At 43.8% G+C, this 26,724-nt stretch overlaps 1 protein-coding gene across 2 annotated transcripts; it reads left to right on the top strand.

The window, feature by feature from the left end:
• The first annotated feature begins 1,956 nt into the window (after positions 1 to 1,956).
• lmo4b (LIM domain only 4b) lies at positions 1,957 to 15,214 on the top strand. 2 transcript variants are annotated; one of them, XM_088313497.1, is made up of 5 exons: positions 1,957 to 2,199; positions 5,229 to 5,475; positions 12,199 to 12,295; positions 13,191 to 13,346; positions 14,658 to 15,214. In XM_088313497.1, the coding sequence occupies exons 2-5, from the start codon at positions 5,234 to 5,236 to the stop codon at positions 14,664 to 14,666; spliced, it is 504 nt and encodes a 167-aa protein (XP_088169623.1). In that variant the 5' UTR covers positions 1,957 to 2,199; positions 5,229 to 5,233; the 3' UTR covers positions 14,667 to 15,214. The 2 variants fall into 2 exon arrangements, with proteins under 2 accessions (XP_088169623.1, XP_088169622.1); XM_088313496.1 differs by having other exon boundaries at positions 1,958 to 2,322.
• The last annotated feature ends 11,510 nt before the right edge of the window (positions 15,215 to 26,724 follow it).

The raw sequence follows: 26,724 nt of genomic DNA on the forward strand, positions 1-26,724 counted from the left end.
AGAGAGATCTGTGTTTGGAGAAGGGTGGGCATTCCCTCTCTGAAAATTGATCGCCTTTTTTTCTTGCTCCGGTCTTCTTCCCGAAAACCAGCACCTGAACAAGTGATTTTGGTCCCAAAACGGATCTTTTCTTCACTAAACCGAATGATAAAACCAAGCTCGATGGACCATCGAAACCACTCTGCATATTTCGTCAAAGCAATGCTTGATTTAAAACTTAATGTACATCCTCAAACCAGTCTCATTTTGAGCGACTCGACCAAACCCGACTGACCTGCTGCTTAATTGTGGGTGTGAGTCAACAACTAATTATTATTTTTTTTTTGCGATGGTCCACTTCCTTTGCATTCTCACATCACTGAGAGATGCGGCAAGTCTAAAGGGAAGAAGACTGGTTTCAATTTTGCTGCTTCAAGCATCAGTTTGGGAGGAGGAGGCTGGTTCGCGCCGTGATTTTTTGGGTGAAAACTTCGACTGGTTTAAATGTTTATTTCAGAGATGAAAACTGAAAACAGACAGACGAGTGGATACAGCGTCGAGAAAACAATTTCTTTAAAGTTTTCTGGCTGGATAACTTAAAGGAAATAGACTGTTGAGCATTCATGAGGGCAATAGCGAATCCCCTTAAATCTCACTTTGTTGATGTTAGCATTTGAAATGAACGAGGGAGGGCGGAGGAGGTTGAAATTGTTGTTTGGTCAGCCTTGATTAAAGTCGGAACAGAACACAACTCCAATGTTGAAGCTAAGATTTTTTTTTTTTTTTCTCTCGCTTCCCCCCCCCCCGGCAGGCCAAGCGTCTTCATTACAAAACGCCGCGGTTTCCTTTTCACTGGTGTGAGATCAGCCCTGTGGGGAGCGTCCGAACATCTGAGGCCGGCTACGCCATATTGTTTGCTCGTGCCTTTTAATCTGTTTCATAGTGCAGCTGCTTGGGGGGGGGGGGTGCCACAGGACTCAAAAGATCTCAGTGAAGAAAGGAGATGATCAATTTTCTGATGGTGGGAATGCCATTCCACATGCACACACATACACCCACACACACTTCCCATTAACTGGGATGCTGAAAACTAGTCGCTGTCTAAAAGACCTGAACCAGGTGCCGTCTTCCGTAAACCTAACACCTAACGCAGTCTTCTTAGTCCTTAAAACCAACATCGGTCATCAACGCTGGTCCTCGAGGACCACTATAATGGACATTTTAGATGTTTCCTTCCTCCAATACACCTGATCCACATAATCAGGATCGTTATCAGGCGGCAGCAGAGGATCCTGTTGACCTGAACATTTTAATGTTGAACGAGGGAAACACCTAAAATGTGCAAGTTTGTTTGGCGCTTCTTCCCTAAAACCCAACCACTTTGTCTCTAAAACCAACACCGAAACCATTCTTCTTTATAACCAACCAGCGTTCTTCTTGTCTACGAACCACATCTGAAGCAATCTTCTCCCTTAAAATCAACATTTCAAAAATTATTTTTCTTATTATTTTTCTCTCAAAGCAATCTAGCCATCTCTCACTTGAGCCCAACTCCCCAGGGGTCTTTAATAAGGTCACTAATGACAGGCGAGCGCCTCGGTGCAATTGCCCTCTGTGCCAGACGATGGCGCCACTCCACGTAAATAAGTACACAAGCCGATGCGTGCCAGGACTCCGCACGCTGCACCCTTCTGGAATGTCAAGTAATTAAAATCAGGCGCTTACATCTGCATTCTTTACGTTTTCATTGCAAAAGGAACATTTGACAGTGTGATCAGATGCAGATTTTAGTAAAAGACAAGTTTAATATGGGCATTGATAAAATATACATGGACAACTGTTAAGTATTTGCAAGGTTTTTGTGTTTTACTACGGCGGTCTAACGCTCCCTTCCCTCTTTGTGATTGGCTGGCTGTCGTTAATCCCCTCCCTCCAGTCACACTATCTTGGCATTAATTGGTTGCCGCGTTGTGCCGTCACGCAGCCAGAAGTCATTTCTACTGCCGCTCGTTTCCTTGTCAGGGACTCGAAGAACGCGAGGCGCAGCAGCTCCGGACTAGAGGGAAACAACAGCAGCGGCGTCCTCGGCGCTTCCCACCCCGTCCAAGGCACGCTCCACTCGGTGTGAAAACCTTACGGCGATGCGGCAGACCTCCGAGCTTCCTTCCACCATGGACGTCGCGTGTCCTCGCCACAACCGAACGCCGAGGCAGTAAAACGGTGGAAATACTATAACTAAAAAAAACAAAACATTTTTTTCTTCTTGTCTAAAAAAAAATTCGAGCACTTTTTGGACTGTTTCTCCTGCTTGTTTGCTTCACTTTAACACTACATTTAAACTAGGTGAGTTTTCTCTTGTTTTGATTTGTTGAATTGGTAAATGTTTTAAACGTGGTTGACAGCCTTTTGTGTTTTTTTTTTTGAGTGGGGGGGGGGGTGTCGAACTTCACTTTTAGTATTTGAAAGTATGCTAGCTGACGTTTGCTAGCAAGGCGTTTCTGGTTGAAACCGAACAAAACGACGCACTTATTATGATGACTTTGACTTTTACGCGATCTTATCTCTCGCTCTCTTCAAATTGCCCGGCCGTGTAATTACCTGAGCGAAGTTAAAAGCTCCTTTCCACTCTGCCGTCCTCCTCTCCTCCTCCTCCGATGTGAAACTTGACGATGGCTGCTTGTTGTTTACCCGGGGAGTCACTTTCAGGTCGCCTCCTTCATCCTCCTCTTCCTCAGATGTAATCAGCTCTAAAGGTAGGCTGCCTGCTTTGTCCCTAAAAGCCATCGCTAATGGCTTCGTGAATGGACCCCCCCCCCTCCACCCTCCTACTCTCTACCCCCCCACCCCCGCCTCCCCACCTTCCTCTTCCCCAGTCCCAATTAGCCTACCTGCCTTTAGCAAAAGATTTAGCTGCCTCGCCAAATCGGAGGAGATTACACTTTTTAAATGACATTTAATGGCTGCTTGACGTCAGAAGCCTTGGCAGAAACTTAATAAAGACGTCATATTAAGAAAAGTGATGATGTTGGATGTAAAGCTGGAGAAGGTCAGAAATGACACCTTCCACCTATAAACCCCCTCACTTTCCCCAGCAGCTAACAAACAAAACAACGGGAAAAAAGTTGGAAGGATGGCAATTCCAGGTGTATATCTTTGAGGAGCAATACAGCAAGGAAGCGTATTTGTCATTTTTAAGACCGAATTCCTCCCTCAAATAGATGTTTACATCTTCCTAGCAGCAAACGACGACAAAAAGTTTCGTTTGGAAAGTGAAGGCTGGTGAACATCCCGGTGACAAAGCGTGGAACTAAATTGCTAGTCTTGAAGTGAAATAAAATACCAGCACATCCTGCTGATGAATCAAATCGCAAGCAAAGGCCACGAGAAGAAACACACTTTTCTCTTGCGGGAATCAACAACAAGAAAAAGTCTTATTTTGAAGCGTAAGGTAAAGGCTCGTGAATCCCAGGACTTTCTGATGATGAACGACGTGTTGAATAACGGACGACGAGTAAATCCCTCCCACATATCTATGCACCACTTTTAGCTAACAGCAAAGAGCGACAGCAAAATGTTTGCTTTCCAAAATGGAATGGCAAATCCTGGTGAGGAATGATATGGCCAAGCAGGGCAAACGGTTCTCGGAAACGACAAATAAACGCCTCCCTTAAATCGTTGCCTGGCTTTCCGTAGCATGAAATGAACAAAACCACTTGGCAAAGTCACAGTGAAGGATGGCGGGTACCGGTACGTCCCGGTAACAAATGAGATGGGGAAGAAGGACATAAATAAAAAAAAAAATCACTTTCACTTGCAAAAGCATTTTTTTGAAATGCAACAAAAGATGGCAAATCCCAACCCAACGCAGTGAGGAAAAATACTATAAAGAAGATCCGATCGGTTCCTGTTGCGATTAAAAGCTGACATCTAATTAGCTTTGCCATCTAATCCAATAACAAAACATCGGCCACAAACGTTTCTGAAATTAAATTCAGTGTGACCTCTTGGAAAGTTGTCCGCGAATAGCGACGAGCGATCGACGCACCACGTTGTTGATAACAAAAACAGCAGCACCTAACGAGGCGCACAAACTGCAGAATTACAATCTTTGTGCTTTGTGGATATGCCTTCTTTTTTAATTTTTTTTTTTTTTTGTGTGCCGATTAGCGCTCTGATGCATGCTCCACAATGTTGTGTGCGTCCATGTTTACGTTGCAGAGTTACACCACTTCATCACTTCTTGACGTTTTGCTTCATTTCGTCCAAATATTTGAAATCTCTTGTTCTAGTCAACTCCAGACACATGGTCCCTCCGCAATGTTGTGTGGTTGCATGTTAATGTCCCGTGGAATGACATGACTTTATCATCATTAGTTTGTTGTTTTAAAGCAGTAAAGTAGTTTCTTTTTGTCTGCCCCGCAATGGTTTTTTTTTTCTGTCTATGATTATGTTCCTGAAGCGACTAAATAGTTCTCCTCAGTTGGCATCACTTCTTGACGTCTCACTTTTTTTTTTCTTAAATGAAGTTGCTCCGCAATGTTGAGCACGTCAACATGCATGGAACTTATTCAATAAGCCCACTTTCACTTACTTGTTGATGTTGTGCTTCATTTTCTGAGTCGACTCCTCATGTGGTGACTCCACAATGTTTGCGTCCGTGGTTGTTTTGATGAGCTATTCCACTTTGCAGTTCTTCATGGTTAAATAATTTCGACAAAATAATTATATTCTCCATTTTTTTTGCTCCACAATGTTGTGTGCGTTCCTGTTTATGATCCTTGGAGATGGGCCACCATCATTTCGACCAGTCTGCTCTGATTTTTATTTATTTTTTATTTTTTTGTGCCATTCTGCTTAAGTCCTCCCAATTTATTCTCCCTTCTGGTAGATGATGTGGGCGCTCCACAATGGTGTGGCTGTCCATGTTTCAATCGTGTTCAAGGGCCACTCGCCTGCCTGTTTTCTATCGCTCCCTGCTGCAATTCCAAATCTCAGGATCGTTATTCAGCGTCTGCAGACCTTGCTGATTATCGGATCATTTGAATCAGATGAGTTGCAGCAGGGAGAGCAGGAACACAGGCAGGACGGCGGACCTCCAGGAACAGAATTGAAGACCCCGAGACGTTGACAGACGTTGACATGTTCTCTCTCAACGATGTTGCGTGCATCCATGTTTATTTTCTGGGGAGTCTCTCTCTGAATTGAACTACTAACTGGCAATGATGAATGTATTTTTTTTTCACCCTTAGGCAAGATGGTGAACCCAGGAAATGGCCAGCAGCAGCCGCCACCATCCATGTCCGCCGGCTCGCTGCCGTGGAAGCGTTGCGCCGGCTGCGGCGGGAAAATCGCCGACCGTTTCCTCTTGTACGCCATGGACGGCTACTGGCACAGTCGCTGCCTAAAGTGCTCGTGCTGCCAGGCGCAGCTGGGCGAGATCGGCACGTCGTGCTACACCAAGAGCGGCATGATCCTCTGCCGGAACGACTACATCAGGTAAAAACCACACCGAAATGCCACAATCTGGAGCTGTAAGAGAAGATCTGGCCGCATTCCAGTTGAGCGGCATGGCTGCTCCTCAATGTTATGGCGATGTTGCTAATCTAAACAGCAGTCGGTAAACACTCTCTGATGAAGTAAATTGAGCGCTAAGCATCTTAAGCAACAGGCAGAGACCCACTCGTTCCTCTTGATCGTGCCTTTGCTTGTTTGATTGCTAACCCAAACAGCAGCACCTGTTGAGGCATGTAGATTGGACGAAATCAGACAAGCGTCACGCGTCTCGAGCAATGTTATGTGATCCGTTCACTTGTGATGTGGTTGCTCTGCCACAGTGTCTTTGTTTTGTTGCTAACCAAAACAGCAACATCCACCGCAACACGTGCAGCTTTGAGGGGTCGCCTAATGTTTCAAACAAGAAATTTTATTGGCTTGACCGTACCTCCTCCAGTCACGACACCATCGAGACAAAGCGGCGTGACTTTGCGTTTAACATTGCGTTGTCTTGCTGGTGCTCCTGAAAGTTAACTTTATTTCCCTCCAAGCCAAGCCAAGAGTCAAATAAATCATGTTGATATGAAATTCCAAAGTGAGGACGACCACAAAGTGTTTTGTCTTGATACTCATCTGCTTCCATGGCGACAAGACGTATTACAAGCGATAAAGTTTGTATTATTTGAATGCTTTTTAGCTTTGCGGCGGCACACCGAATTTATCTTCGAGGGGTAACACGTATGCCTTAACATTTGATTTGGTTTGCCATCTGCATAGATAGGGCGTTAAAAAGTAGAATGGTGAACCCGCTGCAGCCCTGTCGCCAACCAAAACAGCAGCACATTTACCAGTCACTCGAAGGGTGCGGGTCAGCAGACTTTAGCAAAGATTACCTTGCATTACGTTCGCAACGATTAGCGCTTCAATCAACGACGTGATCGCTCCACGCGCGCGTGTTATGTTGCAAACCAAAACAGCAGCACCAGCCAGTCTCTTGTGATTTTCAAGTGTGGAGTTTAAACGCATGTTGTTTGGCGCTCGGTATCAAATGACAATCTTCCATTATGTTAGCAACTGTTAACGTTCCGACTGATTCCGACATGGCCGCTCATAGGTGGTGGTGGATTTTGCATATGAGTAGGACTACAGATGCAGTGTGTCGTGGACAAAATAAAATGATAAGAAAGCAATATCTCGAAACTAAAACTATAATATCTGAAGTGATTCTCTATCACGCCATTGCTTGCTTCTCTTTTCTTTTTAGACAGTTGTCAGGCTGGTCTAGTATCGATGTCGTAGTATCGGAGCATTTCCAGATGTACACGCTGCAGTTTCGACACGGATACTTTTCGTCGTATTTGAATTTGTTCAATGAGTATTTTGTGGCCGCATTTGAGCAGCCACCGCGTCGGCGGCCCGTGTTGTGTCTGAGCCTCCCCACATACCGCGTAGACAACTTGAGCACATGAAGAGGGAGTCAATGGGACACTTGATTCCGAACGGGACGCTCGCGCCATTAAAGTACGCATGAGGTGCTTTTCCGTGCACCTTTTCCACTTGTAGCCAAGCTCAAACAAAGCTAAATGCATGTGATGGAAGCGTGAGATCTCTGTGGAGATAAAGCCGACATCTGACAGTGAGTCTACACAATTAAATGCTTTAATTATAGCCGTACCCCCCCTACATTTCCTTTTAGTCCTGATGGGTTTTATCTAATGAGATCTGCTCCCTGGCTTGTCTCCGCTCGCGCGCTGACGTGTCCGAAATGAATGAGAGGCGCGCGGGCAAACAAAACATTTAATTAAGCAAATTGGCTTTTGAGAGGGAGCAGCAGAGAAAGGCAGATAGTGAGAACGGATTATTGCCAAGGCCATTTGATGCTTGTTTTTTTTTTTTGCCTTCCTCTTTTCCCTCATCTTAAAGGGAGAGTGATGTTGCTTTTCTTCAACTCGCCTGGGTTTCCCACTTCAAACTGCGCCACATTTGAACGCAGCGGGAGAACAAGGGTATCCTGTTTCACCCAAGAGGCGACTTAAGGACCTCTGCAGTCAAGTGGAGACTCTGGAGTCGAGTAGCAAAAGATCACCCTATCCCTCTTAAAGTCTTGCTCTTTCTATGTCGTTTTTTCAAATCAATAAATCACTATCAGTCCCTCATTAAGAAAATTTTGAGTATGAAGGGATCACTAATTCCTTAAGGATTTATTTTTTATTGCGATATTTCAGCATTGCAGTAGCAATTTTCCAGAATTGAAAGATTGTTTCAGAATCAAATGATTGACGTTTCAGTATCAGTGGATTGATGCAAAAAAGTATATTGAAATATTGAAGAATGGAAGTCTTGGTTCGGTAGAATGATCGTTCTTTCACGACCGGTTACAGAGACAAACGAGACTTGCTCGACGCTAACATTTGCGCTGGCTGGCACATGTGCTTGTTCCAAAATGTTGCGCGTTCCAAAATGTTGCGCGTCTCATAGATTGGAAATGTGTCTAATTCTGCTTTGAAACTTGCAATCACATTTTTGGGATTGGTGACGTCTTCTGTCTCTGAGGGAATTAGTTTGCTCCAGGATTTGAGGTGGAAGGGTGGGGGTACCCCCGCCCGCCCGCTCACCGCTTAATTGAATAAGCCGAGGTAATTAAATGGCACTTTTCCAATGGAACGTGCGAGGTAAATCTAATAGTTGGTTATTTAATATCACTCTGAAGCCTGCTCGAGCGCCATGACAGCAGCGGCACGACGTGAACTATTAGAGCCCGGCGAGCGCGGGATCTCGGGGAATTAATTAAATGGCCGTGCAATTTAGCGAGAGCGTTTATCTTGATTTGTCATAACGGAATTAAATCCGAGGGCCTTGCACTCGCTCGGTGGGGGCCCGATCTGTTACTCTGAATTAACCGTGTGTAATTTGGCCGTCCGCCGCCGACGTCACCCAGCCTCCCGAAACACGTGCACAGCACACATCCTACCGCCCCCACCCCCCCCACTCTAATGCACCTCCTGCCATTATGCAAAGCTGCGCTTCACTTTCAATATGGCCTCATGCTTTTAAGGTGCTTTGGCCGCTGATGCACAGAAGCCTTTTTAATGGACTGCGTGTGAGGGGAGGGGTTTGTGTCATTTTACCCCACTCAAAGGCAGCACTGAATGAGCCCAGCGTTTACCTGACAGCCGCGCTGATGACAGACTGCTCGCTGTGTTTCCTTCTTTTTAATTTAATCCTCACTTCAGTCAAGATCATGTTTTAGTGAGGGGTGGGGGGGGGCGGTCCAAGGAGGATAAGAAGCCCAAACAGATGCGTCGCCGCAATTAAAGGGTCCCTTGAAGTTAATTACGCCATCCCGGCGTTGGCGTGTCATCCGGGCGATGGAGTTCAGTGGCACTCGAGGCCATTAGAGGCCGACTTCAAATATGGATGACCGCTTAATTGTGCACACAAGACTCGGGCTGGATTTACACTGAACTTCGGAATGTCCACTTTGCATTTACACGATATGCTTCAAACATTTTTGGAGCCTGTGTCAATAAGTGTACTGATACGTTATGGCTGGAATTGATCATGTCATTGCAAGTTTAATAACTTCAATTATTATCGCAATCTTATAAGAGAGAAAGAGGTGACATTGGCGCTTTCTCCCCTCTGCTGTCAGAACGCCAACCAGTTCTGCTCTCAGCAGAAAGCACCAACTCCATGTGCAATATCTGTTAAAAGTCTAAAACCCATCTTGTACATTTTCCTTTTTAGATGGATCAATATTTCTGCGTCAAAGACAAAAAGATCAGCATTTAAGCAAAAGTGCGAGAAAATAAACCTGCATGAAAGGCAAAATTTTGACCAGATAATTTACTTTCGCACAAACGTCTACACAAACTGTCTTGGTCAATAAAAACAAATCACCAAACTAAAACTAAAGGGGAAGAAAAACAATCTGCATTAAATCAAAAGCTTTGAGGGCCGAAAACATCTCCATTCAAGACAAAAAGGTAAGGAAAAAAACTGGGAGAAAATGATTCCGCATTAAAGTTCAAACTGAATAAATAAAGCTCCGGGAGGAAAACATGCGCATTAAAGTCAACCTCCAAACTGCGAATGACATCCCAATACCCGGAAGGCTCGTCTTTCGAACGTCACGAGCCCTTCGGCATTGTGATGTCATTTTCAGTCGACGGCAAGGAGCAACTTGACGTGGATCAAAACGGGGGTCTTTTTCTGCTTCATTGACACTTGACAAATATCTCGTTTAGTTTTATTGTCAAGAAAATGTTTGACTTTCATGTTTAGAAATGTCCAACTCAATTCTTATCTTGAACTTTCAAGTCACCATGTCTTGTGTTTTTACCTGAGCTGGCGTGGCACAAAGAGACCTGGTTGTTGTTGTCGGGTGCGGGTGGGGGGGGGCCGGGGCTGCCAGGCCCGACACATTTGCGTCACGTTCGTCCCAGTGAAAGCACCGAGCTGGCACCGTTGTCACCATCAGCCTCCAGTTAATTAGTTTGTGGAATTGAGTTTTGATGGAGCCATTCCAAATCACTCAGTCTAAATTTGCTGCTGTCTTATTGAAAGCAGACCACCCTCCCCATCCCGCTTTCTTCCCTACTGTTTGGACGGGTTGCGGAACCTCGATTTAGCTCATTACTTTCACGTAAAAAGCCCTTCAATATGGCCGAATTGAGGGAAAAAAAAAAGTCTTTCCCGTGGTGTTTACGCCAAACAACTTAATCTGATCCCCTCTGTCCCCTAACCCCCTTTTTCTTTTTTCCCACCCTTCCCGTCGAAGCATGTCAGATGCCGCGCTCTTATTTGATTGCTTAGGAAAAGTGGCGTGATAGAGCAAACACCCGCTGAGATATGATGACAAATGGCTCCAGATCCCAGTAAATTACTTTCTGCTCAAATCGAAATTTCATTCAGTTTGCTGCTCGCTGAGATGAAGTAATCTAAATTGTGGACTCAGAAGGAAGATAGAAAGGAAGCCGCGGCAAGCATTTCATTATCGAGAGGTGGGAGGAGTACGGAGGGGTGCGAAAGAGATGAGTAGAAGCAAATCTAAAGTGTTGACACCGTGATTGAAAAGGTTAACCCGTGCACATGATATATCAAATCCACGAGCTGCAGCTTTCTAATGGAAACACGGCAGTGACGGAGCGCTCTCGATGCTCTTAATGGCTGCAACCGCCTGGACGGGCCGCAGACGCTCCCGCTGCGATGCGTTATTAGCTCGTAGGAACGACACATTTTTGTGTTACGGTGTCGTGGCGATGAGAAATGGCAGCGTTCTCATCGAAGCAACGTAGTGACAGCGCATCATTGACATTCCTACTGCCTGCTACCGTCTAGACGGGCTGCGGGACGCTCCTGTTCCAATGCATTGTTAGCTCGTAGGTACAGTGTGTTCGTGCCGCGATGATGACAAATGCGTTCTAATTGAGCCACAAAAAGTAGTGACTGTGGCGTCTAATGGCCGCTGCTGCCTGGATGGGCTGCGGATGCTCATGTTCCAAAGTTCATTTGCTGTATGTGTTGCAAAGATTTATGCAGCGCTCCTGATCGTTCTGATCAGAGCGAGCCAATGTTGCTGCCTAGATGGGTTGTGGATGCTTTAGCTCAGAGTAATGTCAGCTCTTCAGTGTTTTTTATGACATCATTTTGGAATGACAGCTTGCTAGTTGAAGCATGGCAGGGATGGAACATCTACGTTGCTTAATGGCTTCCCCTGCCTAGACGGGCTGTGGTTGCTCACCACATTATTAGCTCGTACGTACAACACATTTTTTGGGTGTTAGCATCATGATTTACGCAGTGCCCTCAACAACCTGACGGCGCCGCCTGGATGGGCTGCTGATGCTTCTTTTCCAAAATAGAACAATGTTGGATTTTTGTCACGATAATGGAAACATGGAAAAGCACACGTCTCGCTCAGGGCTGCGACCATCTAAACGGGCCGTATTAACATCAGGGATCTCAAACTCCGGTCTGGGTGATTCGCTTTCCGACATGTTTTTGAAGTTTCGCACCTGATTCAAATGGCGAATAATGATCCAGATCATTTCAAGAAGAAACATTTAAAACATGCAAGAAAGCAGCCCTCGAGGACTAGAGTTTGCCACGATGATGAGGAATGTCAGCTTTCTTGTTGTATTCACTGAGGGTCCTTGAGCGTCTTTATGACTCCTCCCGCCTAGATGGGCTGCGGCCACTCCCGTTCCGACTCATAAACTTGTGGAAATGTTGGAATTTGGTTTTTGTGTTGCGCTCATTCCGCTACCTCCCTGGACAGCCACCAGACGTCGTCGCCTTAATGGCCGTTCCTGTTCCTCGTGCATTATTGGCTTGTTGGTACAGATTTAGTCTTCCAATGCCGTGGTTATTTCCAAGACGTCCTCGACCGTCCTGTCGGCTGCAACCGGAGGTGCCAAGTCCAGGTTTGAAAAGTCCAAACCTTGCTAACTGGCAAGATTTTTTTACTTTCTGGACTTGGATGTGACGCACTCAGGCTGCAACCTGGCGTTGCCGCTGTTCTAATGCTTTATTAACTTTAAAAAAAAAAAAAAAAATTGTGAAGCAGTATATCACTGCAATTTTTAAAAAAAATTAAATAAAAATTAAAAAATTTTTTTTTTTTTTTTAAAAGTGCCCTATTTTCCAGTTTATATCTTGGGACTAGAATGGCTTGTTCGTGACGCAGAGCGAGATGAACCCTCTAAACCTCTTCTTTCTTGCCAGATTATTCGGCAACAGCGGTGCTTGCAGCGCGTGCGGTCAGTCCATCCCCGCCAGCGAGCTGGTCATGAGGGCGCAGGGCAACGTCTACCATCTCAAGGTAAAACGCTCCCGAGACGCGCATCATGTTGACCCGTTTGCTTCGTGTCACATACCATAAGAGCAGTCACTTAAAACCATCTTCCCGCCAACATGTACCTTTTTATTTATTAGAGTTTTAAAAGATTGGTTCCATGATTACTCCGAAATAAAATAGCAAAATAAACTATTTGACATACTTTGAGTATATTTATTTTATCAGGTAATTAATCCGAATCAAAAGACCTCGAAATAAGAGATTCCAGAATTTCTATTTAAATGACCAATTTTTTCATACTTTTGCACTTTTGAATTTGCATCAACCAATTTTTTAAAACCCATTTTCTTTCTTAAAATACAACTTAAAATATGCCTCCCACACACTTTTTTTTTTTTTTTTAAGACTAGGTATTTCATTAGTTTTTATTTATTTATATATTTATTTTTAGGTTGTGTTTGAAAATCAAAACATTTCTTAGTAGTCGAAGCCTCCCCCGTGCCATAATTAAAGTGACACGCTTATTAAACACGTAAATATATTTCCGCACGTGAGAAAAATGACGCCAGCTCGGCTATGATGTGGAGATTACCGGCTCCGACTTTTTTTTTTGCACTTCTGATCAGCTCGACTATTTACTTGGACTCTTAAGGAACGGTTTGGACACGTCTGTGCCAATGATGTCATCTATTAATAGTCCAAAGAGTTTGTGTAGCCGTGGAAGTCAAAACCGGTGCGTGAAGGTGACCCGTTTTGCCGGAAACCCCTCATGAGCCTCATTAGCGGCTCCCCAATTGAAGGTCGTTCGTTAGTTGGAGGTGGCTGGTTTTTTTTGGGTTTTTTTTTTTTAATTTTTTTGCTTGGAGGCATCAAGACCCACCCGCCCCCATTTTTTTTTTTTTAATTTTTATCTCTTTAGTGTTTCACATGCTCCACCTGCCGGAACCGCCTGGTCCCAGGTGACCGCTTCCACTACGTCAACGGCAGCCTGTTCTGCGAGCACGACCGACCCACGGCGCTCATCAACGGCCATTTGAGCTCGCTGCAGACCAACCCGCTACTGCCGGACCAGAAGGTGAGACAGACGCTCGCATCTGCCCCTTTTCCAAACAATCTTACAAACTGATGGACTTTTTCAAGTTGTAAAATGTAGCTTGGTCAATTGAAGTCGGGTCACTCCTAAGTCGGGGTACCGCTGTACTTAAAGGGCGGAACAATTGCGATTTGGTGGAGATGTCCATCTTAATGCATGAAAAACTGCAAAGCAGGAGGACGGACATTTTGGTCTGAAGTGGCTTTTTTCACAATAATGCACATCCTACAGAAAGTTTGAGGGAGTGTGGGGGGGGGGGGGGGGTTCGGGGGAGTCAACCCCGGGAATGCGAAAACATCACAAGGGCCCATGTGCGATATTGAACAAGAAATTGACCGTTACGGGGGAAAACCCCCCTGGAAAAAAAAAAGGATATTTGACGTCTTTAGCCGTCAATGGCAGTCAATGTGTTGATGCAAATTTTTGATTAGAATTTTGAGGATTCACTAATGAAGCATAGAACGGCGATAATTCATCCCTCACAAGGTCATGTTTTGATTTTTTTTTTTTTTTTTTTTTGGTACTCTGTTTGATGAATGACACTTTAATGAGCATCTTTTCCCGGTTTTCTCTGCTCACCTCGGCTACGATCGCATAGCCTGTGGACGGCGTGACTCTGCCATTTGAAAGCAAAACACAAGTCTAATCATACGCGAAGGACGCACTGGTTCCTCATTACGCCTGCGGCAGATGTAATCACGTCGGCCGGGAAGAGAAATTGCATTGTGGTTTCACCTTGAGTGCTTCGGCGCGGCGACGGCGGTTGTGCGCCTCTAAATCCTTGCAGACGCGCCGGCCTTTTCAGGGGCCCGTGGATTGAAAGTGCTCTGACGCTTAATTGCGGACGTCTGTTTAAGTCGCGGTAAACAGCGGGCCGGGCCGGGGTTGCTTCTTGATTGTAGCGAAATGTGCTGCATTATTGATGCTAAAGTGCTCGTGGAGATTGGCCACGCTGCTTTAATTATAGCACGTCCACACGTACAATTATTTAATAAACACAAGAGGCCATGACATGTTTGGCTCCAGTACCTCCACCCCTAGTGGTCGGCGGGAGAAATTCAACTGGTGAAACCATGGCAAAGAAATGTCCAAATCAAATCAAATGAAGATTAGGCGAATGTACAAATGTCGCGTTTTCACAGAATATAAAATCAAAGTGAGTTTTATTTGTGTTTCGGTTTAGCTATGCGGCTAACGCTAATTGTGCTTCTCAAATAGCAGCGTGGCTTGCTTTCGAATAATTTCGGGAAAAAAAAAAAATCTTCACGACCTCTCCTCTTCTCTTTTATCCAGGTGTGTTAAACGGACGCCACGCAGGAAAGCAGGGACGTGTGCCTTCATTTTAGCCCCCCCACTCATCCTCACCACAGACATTTTGTGGACCTTTTTTTTTTTCCAAACCTGGACGGGATGCTTGCACTTAACGAGGCGGGACACCTAAACACAAAGACTCTACAGGAAGAGATTGACTTTTTTTTTTTCCTAAATTCCGACGGCGTCATGTTTTCTATTGAAGCAACATGTTGATGTTGTGGTGGGATTGTGATTATTATTTTTTTCTTCCTTTCTTTGCTGGTGTGTCTGAAAATGGCCACACACACACACACACACACACTTTTGGTGTATTTGTATGTACAGTATGCATGTTAATGTTGTTGTCCCGCCACTCTCCTTCCTTTCACACCTGGACAAAAAATGAACTAATGCTCCCCGTCAGTCATTCATTGGTGTCGACTTTTCCCGACCATTTAAATGCCCGAAAAAAAAAAGAGATGAATTTATTTGTGATATTTTCCGAGACATTTGCTCCACTATGGTGTATTTAATTAATAAAAAAAATATGGACATTTGATTGTATTTTGAGATGCCTTTGTGCCGCCGTCAGCCGAGCCCATGACGCGGGTTTCGGCCGCGCGATTGTGTCTGAAGGCCTCGGACGAATAGTGCGAGCCACTGGTGTCCTGAAATCTGCCTGGCAACACAAGCGAGCTGAATTCTGATTGGATAAAAGCTCTCACCTAAAAATACAACACTAGGATATAACGTGACGTCAATGTGAAGAATCTGATCTTGATTGTTACGCCAGCAGAGAAGGCCTTCGAGGCCTTGACCGCCCACAAAAACGATTACCGATTAATCGACTTCAAGCTCAAATCGTCATTCCTCCGCGGTGATGTCGACGAGCCGGTTCAACCTCGAGTATGAGCCTTACGCGATCCATCCATTTCGGTTTCCGGCCTTCATTTTGGCCCAAAATCGCAGAGCTCTTTTATTGACTCGGGGCCCCGATCGGAAGCAGGTGACAGGCGTCAAAGTTTGCTTTTGCCGATCCACGGTGCCGAGGCGGTCCATGCCCGATGGCCGTTTTCCGACTCCGTCTTAACGACCACGGTGAAGACGGATAAACGCGCGTGGCCTCTTTGTGCTCTTGGTCATTCATCACCCGGCACGGCCGACACAAATGGAGGAAAATGTCCCTTTGAAAATTCAATTAGGGCGAGAGGAACGTGTCTTTCTCCCACTCTCTCGCTCGCTTTCTCGGCAGCCGCAAATTGAACGTCCTATTTGCACAACAAATTGCTGTTTGAAGTCCTCGCAGGACCTAATGGGTCTGAAGGCGGAGTGCCCCCCCCCCCCCGCTAATGGGCCTGACGCTTATCTGCGGCTCGCACAGGACGAGACCGCCATGTGAAGTGCGCCGCCGCTTGACACGCGCTAAGAGCGCTTTCAACACGCCAAACGATGGGTTATTTTCTTTGCGCTCGCTTAGAGGAGATTTATTTCCAAATGTTACTGCCGATTGAAACCGTTCCCGGGTGTTTTGTGAAATGTCTGTGATCAAAACGGCCCGTGGGTCGAAATTAGAGCCCTCGTTCTAAACGGCCCCATTCAGAGGCAGAGCAGCTGGTTTTGGATTGAAAATCCTTCGGAGAACTTTCAACGTAGCAGTCAAGGTTTTTCTTTCCTTTACACTCAGTCAAAGAAGACGTATTTCGACATATACTCACGAAATAAAACGGTCCGCAGGTGTCTTCGGAACTTGCGTTGGTTGAACAGGCCCATGGGTCAAGAACGACAGCTCGCGTGAATGAAAACCGTTCGCCGATTGTCAAGTGGGAAGCGCGCTTCAACTGCACCATTCAGTCATTTGCTTTCTTTCAAGTAAGCTCCAGGAAACTTATTTGGACAGTTACAGAGATTTTATTTCGACATTTTCCCACAAATGAAAACAGTTCTTGACACATGGTAAGTACGTCAATTAATTAGTTACTTTGTTCCGACACGATTAAAAAAGGTTCCCATATTTTCCGGACTACAAGCCGCTACTTTTTTTCCTCGATTTTGAACCGTGCGGCTAATACAACGGTGCGGCTTTTCTGTGGATTTTTCTTTCACCACGAGCGGGCGCTCTATAGTTCAGAAAATGCGTGAAATAATTTTCGGATCTGTTCTGTTTTAATTGGTAAACTTGTTGCCGTGTTAAAAGGCACTCTTTGAAGAATCTGTTCATGGACCTTTATGTGCATTCACCGTACAAAATCGTTCTGTACATGCAGGCAACAACTTTTTTTTTTTTTAACATAGACAACTGCGGCTTCTAGCCTGGTTCAAGTGGGTCAAAAATGACATCACCTTTCCAGAGTAATCTGGACCGAGGCGTATGATATATATTATTTTATTTTTTTTTCACACATAAAGTGACTCAAGTTCCTAAATGTCTTCCGAAAAGGTGTGTGACCCGCCTCGGCGTAAATGGCTCAAGAATTCCTGCACCTGTTCAGAGTAGCCCGTTTTCGATGGAACTCCTTCACCCAGTGAAACGTGGTAAGACCACTTCAAACGCTGGTTTTGTTTCTTTGTCTTTTGTCATGACGAACCTCCCATTGGATGCTTTCAAACAGATTTGACATTTGGATTTACGGGAGACTTTCGGACAAATACTAGCCGCAAATGCCGTGATGTGATCGGGTAAATCATCCGTTTACACCAAGCAGGGGTGTCTGACTCCGGTCCTCGAGGGCTTCTTTCCCAGTATGGCCATTTCCAGAGTCCAAATGGGCCCGATGCTGAAATTGAAAAATAAGAGCGACACAAAAACAAGCCGTTGAAGCAGAAAGCTAAGTCACAAATGCATTAAGGTCGACTTGATCCCAAATCAAACAATCTGACGGGATAATGCCGCGTTGAAATTGCTCTCTGGCAGCAGCGCGCGGTGACCACTTAACGCCAAAACTGCCCTTTTATCTTGATTTGATTTATTTATTTATTTCTTCCTCATTCAGCATTAATGTCTTTGGAGAAGCATCATCCTCATTTAGCTGAGCCGCCGCTTTTACATTTAAGGTGATTTCGAGCACTCAACAAAAAAGCAAATCAAGCGCTCACGCACTCAGGTGGCGACGAGACGGGTGGCGGCAGGGTGAGGTCAGGAGAGAAAAAAAATAATAAAAATAAGTCATGACAATAATCTTTCATGTTTATTTTGGGTTTGATTTTGGCTTTGGCTTGTAATCCACGTCCTAACAGAATTATGTCGTGCCGCCCCACGCTGGATTTTTCCATTAAGAGATCCGCTTGCGTCCATTAAGCTGTTAGTGCGCGCACACACTCGGTCGCGCGTGCGCACACACGCGCGTGCGTTTTCACACGACTTTTTCTCAAAGCCAACTTTGTGAATGAGCGACTCACACGTGTTTTATTTTCTTTGGAATTAATTGACATATTTGGATTGATGTCTTTTAAGTAAACGAGGACGTGCTTGTGTAGTTTATTGAACATCGGCTTGTTCGTGACTGCTTGCGTTTTTTAATTTCCAAAATTCAAGTTCATATTTTTTTTGAATTGATCTGTTTTTACGTGTTTATGTAATTGTTTTGGTTCGGATTCATATGTAAGTTTAATCTAAATATTTGCGTGGTTTTCGTCTGGTTCAATGTGTTTAATTGATATTTTTATTTAAAATGAGGTGCACATATTTGATTTATTATTACGTTTGGCATTTACTCATTTGCACATTTGATGTGTGATGAGATTTAAGTTTTGTCATTTTTTTTCATTTGGATGTTTGAGTAATTGTGAATTTAGTTTTTTAGTATTTGCATATTTGATTTCCGTATTGACATGCATGTTTGCTATTCAATTTACGTGTTGGGATTTATGTTTTTGGATTCACGTGTTTGCGTGCATAATTATTTTATTTTATTTTTTTTACACTGCTTGTTTAATTTTTATACATGTTAATAAGAAATTTTCTTGTTTGGTTGTACATGTTTACGTATCTGTTTATTTCATTTACGGATCTGCCAGACATCGGGATTTACACGTTTTTGCAAAAGATACTCCGTGTGACAATTTACTAATATTTTGGGGATTTTGTGGAAGGTTTGTGTAAGAGTTGCGAGTGTGTCTTTTAAGCTTGTCTTTTACATGTTTTCATGAAAAGAATAAAAGTGGTGTTAGTGGGGGGCCCTGAGGCACACACCTTGTTGTAAAGACGGAAAATCAGGTGAGTTGAAAAAAACCAGAACGATTCAGGTATGTAAGGAGAGTCCGACACGCTCGAGAGTGTCGTGTTCCCACAGATCCGTCAGGTCGTCGGCTTTGAAGCCGTCTGGCGGTGTAAGCGGACACCCTCAAAGACGCCCTTAATGGTCGCATTAATGCGCTTGATGATTGTCTGGCGGTAGAGAAGGTGCCGTAAAAAAAAAAAAAAAAAGGATTGTGAGTTCGGCCTCAAGGAGGACACGGAAACTGGATCCCTTCCATTATGTGTGCTTTTTTTACCAAAAGGCTGCACACAAAAAAAAAAATCCAAGCTCGTCTTACAGACTCAAAGGTGGAAATGTATGCGCACAAAGACGAGCAAAAAAACAGCTGCTCCGATACTTTTACCAACTGGCGTGTTAAAAAAGGTCACTAGTACAAAGTTGACGCGTCGTAATAAAGCATTTTGGTTTCTAGGTTTGGAGGAGTGCATCACCAAAATGGAGGACAAATTTCAAGCGTATCTCAAAACATCGGGTGTCATTTTTTCGGACGATAAGCCGCTACTTTTTTCCTCGATTTTGAACCATGCAGCTATTACAACGGTGCAGGGCTTTTCTGTGGATTTTTCTTTCACCACTAGGGGCGCTCTATAGTCGAGAATATACACTAAATAAATCTCCATTTTTTTTTTTATTCTCATGTTTTGCATTTGCATGTTTTCATATGTTTGTCGTTATTTTACTTTTAGGTTTGGATTGGCGACTGTGAGTAAGCGACGTAGCCTCCGGCTACGTGTTTGGCGTCTGTGGCTTTGTTTTGCTTGTCACTGTTATCATTTTTGTTGCCGTGCGGATTATTTCTGGTTGCTTGTGTTTATTTGTAATGTTCAGGGCAGCGGCAGTTATCGTGGAGAGAAGCTGCGTGTCCTTTCCGTCTTGTTCCTCGGCGTAACGAGCTGCCTCATAAATAAATGCATGGCCCTAATTAGCCGGCACGGTGGCGACTTCTTTCGGAGACGAACGAGACCAAGATCATGATGATGGCGAAGATGATGATGATGATGATGATGATGAAGAAGAAGAGGATGAGGGCACTTTTGGAGCAGATGCTTACCCCCAGCAGCTCCTTTCATGTAAATCTATGAATCTGCTCCTCACCGGGTGCTGATCCTTTTGCTCCTCAGGCCGCCAGCTGGACTCCGGCAGTACCGATAATCTCGAGACCGGGTACCATCAAAACATCGGGACAGAGAGGGTGAGTCAAATGAAAAGAAAAGACATTTTAAGACTATCAGAGGAAAAGTGGCATTGTGAACAAAAGCACTTGGCCTAGATTGACTTTTTCGGCAAGCATGGAGATTGTATTATTATTAAAAGTGGTCCTAAAAATTAAAAATGTCAGTCGGAAAGCGTGGCCGAGAAAGATGAACAAATTTGAACTTATCTGGCACCGTTGCCTTTACTTGGTTTTTATTAAAATTCTGTAAGGTTCTTTACATCGAACTACTGACATCACAAGGAAAATTGAGACAAGTCCAGATTAAAAAAAAAAAAAAAAAGTGGGGCAGGGACTCATTTGACATTTTTAGCTCCACCAGGTGGCTATCATAAAAAAAGAAATGAGATTGTTTAACCAGAGGGTTTATTATTATTATTTGCACCTTACCAAATATTTGACGGTGAGTTAAAAATAAATGTCGATACTCTTTCTCTAGCGCATCAGGTTTTCATTTTTTGTTTGTTTGCTTGTGTCAGACAAATTTTACGTGTTGTAAAGCTATGGAAAAATTTCCACCTGTTGCTAAACCTAACCTTTAATTCATAAATATGACTAAATGTTTAATAGATTACAGTTATTATTATTATTATTACTATTATTATTGTGAAAACTTAATGTGCTAGGGGAAAAAAACAAGGGAAAATTCGGAATCAGCGGAAAAAAATATTCGAAAAAAGTTTATTTGCATTTTTGATTAAAAAAAAAATGTCATCAAATATTTTTTGAGCAATCTAATCTAACAATAGAATGAGAAAAAAAATCTAAACTGGTCTAACATCCACAAAGAATCTCATTTGACTTCACCTGCCGGCTATTATTAAAAACATTAAAATGTCGAAAGAAGTTCAGAAGAAAATTGAAACTTGTTGAAAAAAGGGACGAGAATCATGGACAAATTTGACACGTTCAGCTTCCGAGACTTTACCCGGTTCTCATTAAAAATCAGCACGCAGCATGATTGGTCTCTGAAATAGATTCTAGAACATATCGAATTACCTGTTTGTCATTAATAATCTGTCATGTTCTTGGATTCAAATAGCAACTGAAGAAAATTTGAAAAATTGAAAGTTGCAGAAAAGAATCACAGACCAATTTGACACGTTCAGCTTCCACAGAGACTCTACCTTCTCATCAAACATCTCAAAATGGTCATCGGATTAGTAGAGCGTTTACGAAAAGGACATGGACTGATCTGACGTCATTCAGCGCGTCACCGACACTTTTTAAGAATCCGTCGAGTTTTTGGCCTAAAAATGACCTCCGGCCGAGATTCGTGATAGGAAGTTGACGAGGGACGTTTTGTGAGTTTGACCGTCATTCCTGTGCGTTGCGTCCTGACAGGAAATGGCGGTAAAGTGGATCTCATGTTGCGTTCTAACTTACACACACACACACACACACACACACGAGCATCAACATTTGTCCGAAGCAATTTGCCGAGTGCTGCGGATCAGTGGCAGTGCATCAGGGCCGGACATTAGCAATATTAGCGCTCCGTATGTACGCCCGGTCACCTGACGCTCAAGGTCACCTTCATTAAATGCTCGGCCTCTAATCAAATCTCGCACAGCAACGCGTTTATTTATAGCGCGCACACACAAACACACACGCACGCACAATAGCATTTTGTGGGTTAAATGTGATAGCAGGAAATAGGATTAAAGATGCAAGCAAATTACCTAAGTGGGCCGCTCTTTCAACAACGAACATGGCGTGACATCTTCTGTCGTCATTGGACTCAGACGGCTCGCAAAGACCCCACGCCAGAACCGTGTCGCGCACCCCCGCCAAGTTGCTAATTTGACGGGATTCGGGACCTAAAATTAACAGCATTTGATTGACAAAAAAATAGAACCTGGACTGAAAGTGAATAAAGGAGGTTCTTCACTCCATAATTTGTGAGCGTGCCACCTAGTGGTGACAGGAAATGCCCTCAAAAAGTACGACAGGCCTTTGCGCTGTAACGGCGCCGACCCGCTAGCCAGCTGCCGCCAAACACACAACAAAAAAAAAAAACACTCTGCCTTAAAAGTCGTCATCCTCAATCCAATCACTTTGTCTGGAGTAATTAAAATGATTATCTTAATGAGCTTAATTAACTACATTTGACTACGGGACACAGCCATATGGCGGTGGAAAACAAAGACGGCAGCTAATTAAAGTTAAAATAATGCAGGTTTTAATTAACTCAACCCCGAGGCGTCAACATTTTCACATGTATCCCAGCTGATAATTAAAAAGTCCTCCTACCCGAGCTGTTCCCCCCCCCCCCCCTCCTCCTCTCCTCCTCGTCGTCGTCGTCGTCGTACTTGCGAGCTAATTAAATCTGGAAATAAATTAGCAACGCCACAACGCTCCAAATATGAAGATGACTTCACTTTCTGATGAAATTAATTAGCTGCGCTGGATTGAGGGACGGACGGACGGAGACTCGTCCGTCAGCCTCGGGCGGCGTATTTGCAATTGGAATGAAGACGCGGCTCTCTCAGCCAATCACGATGCAGATATAGCAACAGCGCCCCCCCCCAAACCGTTCGGAATGTTTACATTTATGTATTTTGTTTGCTCGCTTTTTTGCTTGCTTTCCAGGCAACTTCTCTTTTTGTCTCAAGTGGAAAAATCTTTGCTCAACATGTTTTTTTTTTGTGTACCGTCTTGTGATGAAAAAGTATTTGGACACTTGGTTCATTAAAGCAAAAATTGCCAACCATTGGTCCTTTAAAGCAAATTAAAACTGTTAAAGCTTTCCTCCTTGTGTCCATTAAAAAGCGAATGGTTGAATTGTGGTCAAATTGACCTATTATTAAAAAAGCAAATAACACATAAAAAAAAAATAAAATGATTTTGGGGCTGTGACTGAACAATGAAACGTCTTGCGAGCTTCTCGGGTCTCTCTTCAGCAAAAGTGCTCGTCACGCTTAATTGAAAGAACGAGACAGAGGTCATGTCAGCCACCTGAAGAAATGAGCAAAAACCTGTCAAGATTTCCTTTGGAGGCCAAAGCGCGTGACAGGGGTTAAAAAGTAGCCTCCCCTCTCCTCGCTGGCGTAACGTAGCAATTACGCTAACAATCTGCCCGAGGCAAGAGAAACGACGGCGATAAAAGTCGAGAAGATAACGTTCGTATCTTCTAATCTTCATCCATTTGTCAGGCTGGAGTGTGAACAAGTGAAGCTCGCCGCGTAGCATCCGATGTAGCCGCGTTAACCTCCAGCTCACCAAGTAGCGTAACGTGTGTCGTATGCAAATTGCGGGAAGCTCGCTAACGATCTTGTGCGCGCTACACGTGCTAACAGCAATGAGGAGAGCTGTGAACATTTTTCGGTGTTTTTCAATGTGATGCTAACAGTTGCTAATTAGCGCCTTATCACTCTCCGCGCCGAGGAGTATTTATAACTTGTCTCGGGCGACAAACGGGATCCGCGTGGCCGACGGCCAGCGACGACATTTTGCCGCAGCTAATTAGCCGCGTCGTTGCCCCGACGACATTTCTGAGTAAAACGTTGCCTCGCGTGTGTCATGTCGCGTAACTGTTACTCTTCATTTTTGTACGCCGTGACACTTGAAATGTTTCTTTTTTTTTTTTTTTTTACACACCTCCCTTCATCTTCAAGCTAATGAGCGAACTGTCTCTTTAAAAAGCAGACGGCCACGTGAGTGGTCAATGTTGCGTGACGAGAATTGGAAACACCGTGACCAACGAGTGCTACTTGGAACCCGGTCGTTAGTCGACACTTAGTTTATGAAAACAAAGTGCTCGTCATTTGCGTGATTTTTGTTTTCAGAATGATTTTCTACGATGAATGGCTAGCAATTGGTTAACCAATTGAACACTTGGTTCATGAACGCAAAGTAACGTTTCCAGGAGGACATTGTTGCTAACGCTAACACGCAGACTTCCTCTCTGTCTCTTTTGGACGGTGGCGTCATGCTCAGCTAGCGGCATCTTACACTCACACACACACACACCCCCTTGTAGATTAATTTGAAGTGCTGGCTGACTTGTGATTCCTTTTAATTAACGGGAGAATTAGCGGCTTTGTTAGTGTGCCCTCCCGCAGGAAATGAGCCGCAGGGCTAACAAAAGCAGGACACTGCGCTTGTGACATTTTCAGCAAGTTTTGCCAAGCGATGCCTCGCGACGCCCACAGGCAAAAAGACACGGCGCAAAAATGTGAGCAGACGCTGGAGATCACGGTTAGCGCGGAATGCTAACATTTTTTTTTCTCCTGCCCCCTTCTCGCAAGCGAGGTGACCCAATTGGATGTTGCTGGACAGATTCTGCTACAGCTGATCTGGACCAAAGCTGACGCCGCTTTTGGTTAAATGGACTCTTCCATGATTCTAACCGACATTGGATAGCATCAGATTATATTAAATGTTGCCCATTCGGCCTGGTCATCGTCGAAGGGGGATTCCCCCATCTACGGTCCCTTCGCAGGGCTTCTCATATTTCGTTGTATTTTTTTTTTTTAAGTTTAGGGGATGCTGTCAATATTTGTCAACTGTGGGCATATGAAGCTCTTTGCGACTTTTGTGTGGTTAAGTGTGACACAAATCAATTTAACCTGACTTGATTATTGGGCTGTCCGTGGCACTTGTTGGTCATTCCAGAATTCAGGTTCAACAATTACCCTTTACTTCTTCCTTACCTTTTAACTTTTCAAGAAAATTATCATCTACAGTGGGGAAAAAAAAAGAAAAAAAAAAAAAAAAAATCACATCTCATATTTTAGCTATGATCCATCGAAACAATTTAGTGCAACCTGAAATTTTGGACCGGATGTATTTTTAATTTTTTTTTTTTATTTTAAGTTCTCTATTTACCATAGCGCTTATCCCTATTACAACTGTTATGCTTATATTTGCACCAAATAACAACTTTGACTCTTCAATGAACCTCGCATGCACATTTTTGGATTGCTGGAAAAAAATCTGAACCCATACAAGACTGGAGAAAATATTTTTGAAGCCGTGATCTCTAAAGAGTGAGCCAGTCATCCACCATGCTGCCAATTTCTATAAAATAAATTTGAAAAAATCTTGTTTATTTTTCAGTTATTGCTTTTCGACAACTCTCTAACATGACACTTGTAAAATATTAAGATGAACAGTCCTTAGGCTACTTTCAACCATAACCCAATTGAATATATCCCGCTCAACCATCATGGCGATGTACTAAGGAAGAAAGTGTCACCTTGTCCCAGCAGCTGTTCAGTTATTCAAGACCCACCCACCCCCAAGCTCCCCCACTCCCGCCCGACCGCTGCATCCCGATACGCCACCTCAACGGGCCTGTCTGGCGTGATGTACGTGGCGGCTATGCTATCTCCCGCCGCAGAGCCCAGCGCGATTTTTCTTGATATTTTTATGACGCCGCCCTCAATCATAAACAGAGATTAGCGATTAGCTATCGCAAAGCTGGTCGCGCATTAGCATGGCGCGGAATAGCATCTACATGCTATTATGTAAATGCTAACATCTGCTAAGCGGCATGTATGCGTTCAAATGACCTCTCGGATGTCTTTCTGCCGTCTTCTCCTACCTGCGGCTACATCAGACTTCACTTTACTACTTTCCACATCCTTCTACTAACTCCGACTACTACTTTCCTACTTTCTGTGGTCCTGTAATACCTTCTGCAAACCCCTAATATTGTCCAATACTTACTAATACTTTCTAACACCTTCTATAAATGGGTTCTATAAATGTATTAAATCTTCCTCCAACGTTTTAATACTTCCAACTACATTCTACTTCCTCCTCATCTTGTCGACTACTTACTAATTCCTTCTCATACGTACGTTCTACTATACTGATTGCTAATATTTTATACGACTGGCTTCTGTGACCAGCTACAACTTCTTCTACAAAGTATTTTATGTTACCTCCTACTCACATTTACTACCTCATAATACCGTCTATTACTTCCACTTACCATCTACAGTTCTGCATTGTAATACCTCCTGTCTTCTATTACTCCTTTATCTTGATCTTTTAGTCATTCTCACGACACTGGTACCCGATTTACTACCTCCAGCTGCCGTCTACTATCCCTGAATAGCTTAAGATACAATCTACTGCTTCCTATGACCTCAAGTTTAACGCTGTGTTTCAGAGCAATAGTTGTTTGAAGGTTTACAATTACTGTAGCTTCATTGCTAATTGACCTTAGCCTGTCTATGCTGTTTTTTATTATTATGTTAGCATTAAGCTAACATTGTTTTGTTATTATATTGTTAAACATTTCTGTGATTAAATATACAATGTTTGATTCTCTTTTGTTTTACATGTCAGTTCAACTGGGAGAGACAAATAAACAGCTTAAATATTCCAAGATTTAGATTTTAATTTGGACTGTGCCTCCCTTCAGGCTAGTTCTAAGAAAAATATTCATGGTTGTAATTAATACTGTTAAAAAAAAACAATGTCGTTAAAAGTCATTACTAGTCATGTTGAATGGTTAATTAGCAATTTATTTACGTTTAGAAGAAAGTACTGTCGCTAGACGTACTTCCTGTTTTCGATGATGTCATTTCCGGTTTCCGGCGCGATACTTCCGTGTTGTGCGCTTCGTCGAAAGAAAAGAAAATGT

Source organism: Idiotropiscis lumnitzeri, chromosome 13 (assembly GCF_059441095.1).
Source record: "Idiotropiscis lumnitzeri isolate Australia: NSW breed Sydney's pygmy pipehorse chromosome 13, RoL_Ilum_1.0, whole genome shotgun sequence".
Classification (NCBI taxonomy): Eukaryota; Metazoa; Chordata; class Actinopteri; order Syngnathiformes; family Syngnathidae; genus Idiotropiscis; species Idiotropiscis lumnitzeri.

Coding starts and splice junctions, on each gene's coding strand:
- lmo4b (XM_088313497.1), top strand. CDS start 5,234: ATGGTGAACCCAGGAAATGGCCAGCAGCAGCCGCCACCATCCATGTCC. Junction 5,476..12,198: donor TGCCGGAACGACTACATCAG/GTAAAAACCACA, acceptor CTTTCTTGCCAG/ATTATTCGGCAACAGCGGTG. Junction 12,296..13,190: donor GCAACGTCTACCATCTCAAG/GTAAAACGCTCC, acceptor TTATCTCTTTAG/TGTTTCACATGCTCCACCTG.